At 32.0% G+C, this 8,179-nt stretch overlaps 1 protein-coding gene across 1 annotated transcript; it reads left to right on the top strand.

Annotated features, from left to right (window-relative positions):
- Position 1: 1 nt before the first annotated feature.
- Positions 2–1,364, top strand: LOC117170985 (histone H3.3A-like; the record flags this gene model as incomplete). Its single annotated transcript, XM_033358029.1, has 1 exon — positions 2–1,364. A coding segment is annotated over one exon (240 nt), but the record flags the coding sequence as incomplete, so codon positions are not given.
- Positions 1,365–8,179: the final 6,815 nt, after the last annotated feature.

Genomic DNA, 8,179 nt, shown 5'->3' with positions numbered 1-8,179 from the left:
GTCCACCGAGTTGTTGATCAGGAAATTGCCCTTCCAGCGTCTGGTTCGTGAAATCGCGCAAGATTTCAAGACGGATCTTCGTTTCCAGAGCGCGGCCATCGGTGCTCTCCAGGAGGCTTCCGAAGCATACTTGGTCGGTCTTTTCGAAGACACCAATCTCTGCGCCATCCACGCCAAGCGGGTAACCATTATGCCCAAAGACATCCAGCTGGCTCGACGAATTCGTGGTGAACGTGCCTAAGCCTCGAATTACAGACTACTCTTTATTTTCGCATTATTCTTATACTCTGAAGCATTGATGTTTTTACTGCACTATGCAGTTGATATAATTTCAGATGAGTTGTTTTCTCAAAAAAGTTTTTATTATTATTCGCACTGCCAACTACTTGAAAATTAATCCCAGACGAAAACTCCTAAAGACTAGAAAATTCCGCGATCTAGTCGCAAAGCGTTCTACTTAAAAGTTTTTTTTTTTATGTTATATGAATTTAAAGTCCCGATCTACTTCCAAATAGATGTTGATTTTCGTTCAATCGCGATGCGAAAACAGTGATTTTTAATCGGCGGATGATTCGATCGTGATTCGATTCAAACTTCTGCTTTGTGAGTTATTAAGAATTGCTCTTTCATTGTGATACGTCCTCTATTATAACCCGGAAGGATCGTTTTTTAAACTTACATTTAGCGATTAGAGATGATTCTTATGTACAAATAGAGTAATTAATTTGTATTTTTTTCGTAGTATAGGTTGTATCGTAGTAAACCGTAGATAGCGTGATTTTCGATTTCCGTTTTCACTATTTAGATGATTAGTGTACTTTTTTAGATGAAGTAATCGTTTATGTTCACCTAAGAATCTACAAAAGTTAAATTCAGACGATTTTCTCATGAAATAAATACTGCCTGAGATAATCGACTAGTAGAACTTTAGTAGATTTTTGAGGTGCTTAGGTTCTAGAGTCGCACACGTGTAGCTCAGTATTTTTTTAACAGAGATACTGGGAAATGCAAAAGGTTTACAGTATTTCTGTCTGATTTTACGACGTATTTTGTATTTTTTTCGTTTTCATATTTACTCGTCCATTCTGAAAATCGAATTTTCGTTCAACAATCCATTTGTTATTTGCAACTTGCGTTAATTATTCTTTTGACTTGTAGTAAATCGCAAATGTATTAATGTGTCGTCCATCCCTTATTTTACTTATGACGATTTAAAAAGATTATACGTGAATTGACGTACACAATTATTACTGATAGATTTTGAATTTTATTTTTGATGTGTACGCGGACAGAAAAGGTGTTGTAAAAAATGTACACAAAAAAGTTTGTTAATTGCCCGAATTAATAAATCTGTTTAAAGGGGGTCATTTGTCTAATTTACTACTTTAGATAAGTTTAAAATAAGTACCGTCCCATTAAAATTTTTCTCCTTTCTGATTTTTCCTCCTTTTTATATATAGTTAATATATTGTGGATTGAAGCTTCAATTATTCCGTTGAATATTTATTTTTTAGATTAAAAATGATATTAATTTATAAAGCTCTTTTATTAAACGTTATTTCTTATTTGAAAATGTATCTTTCTGGTTTGAAATTCAGCTGTGCTAGAAAATATTTCCAATTTTAGTTTGAATTTAATCACTGAAGGCTTAACCCTTTTAAAGTTTTTTTTTTGTTTATTGTTAATCTCTTATCGTTTTTCAAGTTTCTTTAATTTAAAATTATACTTTTGATTCTCAATTTTCTAACATTGTTTAACGTTTGAAGCCTTGCCCCTACAGTTTAAAAAAAAATTAATTTTGGGTGGTTTCGAATTTAAATTTCAGAATATTGTAGTTTCAAATATTAAAAATGTTAGTGCCATTCACATTTGTTGGTAACATTCCAGGTCAAATTAACTTATTAATCAGCCTTAACATTGAATTATAATTTTGTTATATAATAAAAAATCATTTAAAATTCAGAAGCTTCGATTTTGAAGAGTTCGATTTAATTTTGAAATCTTAATACCTTTAAATTTGCTTTTATGATAATTCAGAAGGTTTTAATTATTCAGTTCAAAATAATGTTGCTTCAGTGTGTGATAAAACACATCTCTGTATTTCCCTTTTATAGAAACAAAAATACCCTTACTCTAATTTTTTATTGCAAAGTCGATTCATTTTTATTTTCTTGCAAAAAGGCTTTCTGATGCAATTGATCATGTTCATATGTGAACAAAAACTTGATTTTGCAGAGTTAATTTTGCTCTAAACTGAGAGAAATCATGAATTACCAGAAGACGAAAATTTCAAAAAAAGCGTCGCCCTGATTTTGGTGCATAAAAGTGATAAATTTTAAGAACAATGGCAATTATTTTAACATTTTAATAATAGTAATGAAATTGATAGGTTATCTTTTTGTTTACTTTTTGGAATTTAAATTGTTCTCACTTTTCTTACTGATTTTGTCTGTTCCTTGTTTTAATTTATGTTTTGGATCTATTTGATCTTTCATAATAATGTTAAATTCAAATGTTAAAAATACACGTAACATTGAATGATTTTTGTCCATAAAAATTAGGAGTTTAGAAAAAATGAAACTTTCTCTTAACATAAGTAAAATTGTTAGGTCATCTTTTTATTTTTTAACTGTAGTAATTTTCCATTCGCGTTGTGGTTTTTATCTCAAGTTTCTTTTTTTTTTTTTTTTGTAATTGCATTTTCTCTGCTACCGAAATTTCGATACAAATAGCCGGACGTTTTCGGTGCAAATAAAGCACGAAAAGAGACTGCAGAAAAACTGCGGTACACAATAAGGCAAATTTTTCCCTATTGCATTTTAAAAATGCGTATATGTAATATGAATTCTTTGAAAAATGTTAAGTTTAACGTTTTTTTTTAACAAACTGGCTACATAGATATTGATTTTTCATGTAATTTATAACCAGAATTCGACTTTTTTGAACCTTTAGGAGTAAAAAGACTATTTTTCGATTTATCATTAATAAAGAGTTTTCTAATGTTTCTAAATAAAGAAAAAGGTTAAATAAAATCATAAAAGGCAACACTGCTCATCAATGACTTCCCTTTCTGCCTTATGTAGTTTCCATATCAATATAAATGTAACAAATTAGAATAAGAAAGGAATCAAGTTCCTATATTTCTCGAATTTGAGGTTAGGTCCGTTAATTGATAATGAAAAATGTCCTCAGCAACTGCGTTCTAAATTTCTAATGGTTCTGTAATCTAGATTCTCATAAATTTTGATGACTCATAACGCAATAGAAATTCATCGAAAGAATTATATTGCGATTATCCTTTTTATCTGCATTTTATTAATTTGTTCCTCAATATTTTTTGATACTCGTAAAAGATCGATGTCGAATTCACCTTTCCCTGCTTCCTAATTATCCCTTATCTATTTTTACTCATTCAATCTTTCAAAAGCTGAGCGATGATTACTCAAATTATTAATCGAGCATCGTCGGGAAAGCGGAAGTAAGGTCTCTTCGATCGATATCCAGCTAGCTGAGCCTACGTGTTTCCTGCGAGTGGTTAGAGGAGAGGGGCGTCTGTTTGAATTTGCTAAAATGCCTAAAATCTGTTTAATTTGACATTCATTCAGGATTCACGTACATTGCAAATAGCAACTATTAGAACAACTTTCTGACCAATCAGTTACCTAGGAACTGTGATCGTCGCCAGTTTCTGTTTGGCGATTGGTCCAGGCTTTCCTTGGGCTGCGCTATTTAATTTCTAGGGGGGGCGGGAAGGGACAAGGGAGTCGTGAGAATCGGCTGAGCGGAGAGGAGAGCGTCCACTGCCATCGAAGTATAAGGAGACGTTGTGTACTACCTCCGTGTTTTTCGTGACATTTCTCTTGACAAAGGTGAGTAAACAATTCAAAATTTGTATAAAAATTGTTATTTCGTGCCGCGTAATAAAAGTAAACTGTTTTCTATCAATCATCTGGTCGAAGATACCGGGAAATTGGCGGAAAAGCCACGCATTTTCGCGGCAACGCTTTTTGGTGCCATCGCCACCATTTTGTGATTGACGTTCGCCGTTTGGTTTGGAGGGAATTCTGTGTGCAAGAGCGGTCAACGTCTTCGAGGAAATTCGCACATGGGGTGTGTTGTGGTGAATTTGTAGGTTTTTCTTGTGAAAATGAGGCTGGCAAAATTTGTGGTGATAAAATGGGCGGTGTGTAGTTAGAGAAAAGATGTGGGTAAAATTTTCTTCGGCGGCGTGACTTTCTTGGAGGTTGCAAGAGGTACGAAAGTTTGTGCATTGCGCAACGCGATGGCGTTCCGTTCCGTAGAACGCGGTTCCACTGCACAAGTCACAACGGTTTCGACTCCCACTGCGGGAACCTCCCCCACTTTATGTTTATTTTGTCCCCTCTCTTTGTGTCTGTACAGTCAGGTTAGAATTACCAACACCACGTCATATCACGTACGCGGTTGTCTGCCGACAGCGACGCATGAATCGTGAGCACACGCTTACAGGGGAGTGTTATGTTTCGGGGTTCAACTACCCTAGAATTCTCTTTCTCATGAATATCATGGAAGTTTTTAAGGAATTTTCAAATTTATTAAAGGGAGCCTTTCTTTAAAAAAGTTCCTTCGGTTTTGCTTTCATACTAAATTTTAGTTGAATTCATAAATTTGAATGGAATGTGAGCCTCCTAGACTCTAGAATTTATATGTTGTGCTGGTTCGGATCTCAAAAGATCGATACGCTTTCTGTTAGACATTAGGCATTTTCAGTTCATCGCTTAGGTTACTTCACTTCACAAAGTCCTGAGGGAAAAGAAGTGGCATGAAGTACATGGGGAAAATATTTATTTTTGTGATATATTCGTAATAAATAATAATAATTATTTCATTAAATAATTATTTAAAAATAAAATTTTCTAAATATTCTTCCATAGAAAGAATTAGGTTTACGAAGATATTGAAGTGGGTTTAGTCTCGTGTATTTGGTTCTTTGTTTTCCCTTCAACACTGAGTAAAGTTTAGTAGTATAATTATATAATTTATAATTGTATCTGGAAATGATCAAGCATTTGTTATTATTTATTATGAAGATATTACAAAAATAAAGTTTAGTTCCATGCATTCCATGTTTTGTTCCACATACAAAAGCAGTTAAGGGCATGTGACACAGCCAAATACCTATATTATCGACCTCACTTTATCAGCTCACTGAATATTTGTTTTGAACCGTTGGAATTAATTGTTGAAATATATTTTTTTGCATCTTTTATTATTAAGCTTTGTACTTTAACGTAGTTTTCTTACGGTTCTTGCATTTCTCAAAGTTTGAGACCGATATTTTATGTATAAAAAAAGTTCGAACGTTCAAAAAATGTTGAGGTTCAGAAAAAAGATGAAATAATTTTCTGTGAAGTTCCTACCGAAATGCAGTACCTAAACGTACTTTATTGTACTCTAATACATTTCCCAAAGTTTCAGCTCGATATTTTATTTACAAAAAATGTTCTTAGGTTCAAAAAAAACATTCAGTAAACTGATAAAGTGAGGTGGGCAATATAGGTATTTAGCTGTATCACATGCCCTTAAAAGAGCACAATTGTTCCAATTTAAAACTTCTAAAAAAAGTATGTAAATACTTTTCGTCTTGCGTTTTTTTAAATACCGCTCAAATATGAATAAGGTCGGCTATAATTGTATTTTTCTTAAAACAATACAATTATCCATAACTTCGTATACAAAGATTTATTGTTTACAAGAAAGATAGAATTATAGCCGACTTTATATTCTAGCAAGAATTTATAAAGAAAAAAAAAGCAAGATAGATGACAGTGCTGACTTTTTTTTTTAGAATTTTTCAAGTGAAATCAGGCCTTTTACGCAAAAAATCAAGGGAAAAAGTAAAATTCTATATTTGTTTACTTACTGCCACTTTTTCAAAAAATTGCAATTGTTTATAAATTTAGTCACCAACTTCAAAAGTTCTAATACTCATGTCAGAACAAATTTTTCTTTTAATCCGAGAAATACTTTGTCTAAAATCCATTGTTATTGTTTTCCGACCCCTAACGTACAGCATAAATTATGCTGAAAATATAGGGCACGCAATTGAAAAACGTTTAATTTGGGATATAATTAAAAATTCATAAGTAACTAGTTTTATCTCGAATAGGTCTCGATTGATTGGTTTTTAAAACTTTTTTTGTACATAATTCCTTAAGTTCATTCCGATTGGCGATTTTTTTACAAGGAAAAAAAGTTTTAATATGGATTCCTATAACGGAAAAAGCCTACGGGGCAGGGTTGTGCACGTAATATACCTTCGATAAATTATATGAGATTTTTGACGTAATTTACGTACGTATATTCGTCCTAAGTTCTGTACAAAACGTAATATACGTTTTCAAGATGGCGACGGCATTATCAGATTTCGTTCCATAAACTTTAAAAAAGCGCCGGTAGCGGTATTATCTTGCATGCATGAAATTTAAAGTAAATGAAAAAAAGTTATTCTACAACTTCGACAATGAATAGAAGCGACAGACCGAGGAATCCATGTTGGGAAGAATTATCCTTCCTTTTAAAAAAAAAAAGGTTAACACGTTGCGTTTTGTCAGGGATGCAACTGCGTATTATCGAATACGGCTAAAAAAAAGGCGAAGAAACAAGTAAATTTTCAAACCATCCGAACTGCAAATATCTTAAAAATAAAAAAGAAATCATGCAAGGATGCAATTAGATGAAAGCAGTCAAAATAATAATTCTAAAATGAGTGGTGTCAGTTTTGATATTCTTGGTGATATTTTTATTTCAAATGAAGTTTTGATAAACAACAACAATGTAAATCAGTACACATATGCATAATGTAAAAAAATGAGGTTAAATTTACTCTATCAGAGTCCACCATCTTTATTGCGTTTTTTTACCGATTTTTTATGTATAATGCGTCAGAAACCTCGAGTTACGCGTCACTGCACAACACTGGGCAGGGGTGTAATCCTGCATTATTTCTGTGATCAGTTACAGGGGTGCCTTCAATATCTTAAAAAACATTCGAGATATCGATTTAAAATTTGCAGATTCGTCTTTCTCGCAAAAAATCCTATATGAATCCACAATAAAACTTTGTCGCGACAAATATCGCAATCTCCCCGATGTGGGATTTGTTAGACTTAATAAATGCAATCTTGAAATACCGTTGTAATAATAAAAGTAAATATCTCATTTTTATAAGAGAGAATAGCCATTGTCGTCCTTAATTTAGAATTTTTAAATTTTTCTGTTTCCGATTGCCCAGTTCCGAGCTTTTTTCAACAAGTCGGACTTTTCGAGGCGTTGCTTTTGACTGTCGTTTGTGTGTATAAAAAGTGTATAAAATGAATCGTAATATATATTTTTTTTCTGTATTTCAAGAGTGCATTTATTAAGCCTAACAAATCCTACATGAATATCTTTATTGTCATAAAAAAATTCACAAACATAGCGTTTTTTCGGGGATAGTTACTAGAATGACTACTGACAAAGATGTATTTCTAGTACTTAGCGAGAAAATAAGAATATTAAATTTTGGGGTTGAGTCCTTAACTACGAAATTCTTAAAAACTTGATTAATAATTAACATCAAATTTGATATATTTTGTTTGCTTTTTTTTACGGTTCTTTGTATGAAAACAGTTTAAAGGGTATTGGAACCAGGCCCTAACCTCAACATGGAGCTGTCTTATTTAACTCCACAAATAAATACTATGATTACATCCTTGTTAGATAATCAGGATTAAGTACTCTTGCTTTAAATTAACTCTGAATTTAGAAATAAATGTTAATTGGAAATATAATAATTGTAAATTGTAATCCTTTTTCTGAAGTAATTTTGTTTTTTATACAGTTTTTTTTTAAATATATTGAAATTTTCTGATTTTTCGCTCTGAATACAAATTTAATTAAAAACAGGAGTAAGCTAAGTATTTGACAAAGGTTTAATTCCAGTTTTTGTGGAGTAAAATAAAGCCATTAAATTTTGAAGTTCCGACGTCCTCAGTAGAGTTTTGTCTAAATTCGATCATTATATTCTTGATTTTTTTTTCAATTCAAAGTAATTTCGCAGTTAAAACCGACATTTCTAATAATTTTATATTTCAATGATAAAACTGTATCTAAATGGTAATAAATATTTTTGTTTTCAGTATAAATCATGGCTCGTACA

Source organism: Belonocnema kinseyi, chromosome 4 (genome assembly GCF_010883055.1).
Source record: "Belonocnema kinseyi isolate 2016_QV_RU_SX_M_011 chromosome 4, B_treatae_v1, whole genome shotgun sequence".
Classification (NCBI taxonomy): domain Eukaryota; kingdom Metazoa; phylum Arthropoda; class Insecta; order Hymenoptera; family Cynipidae; genus Belonocnema; species Belonocnema kinseyi.
This window is presented reverse-complemented; position numbering and strand designations above follow the sequence as displayed.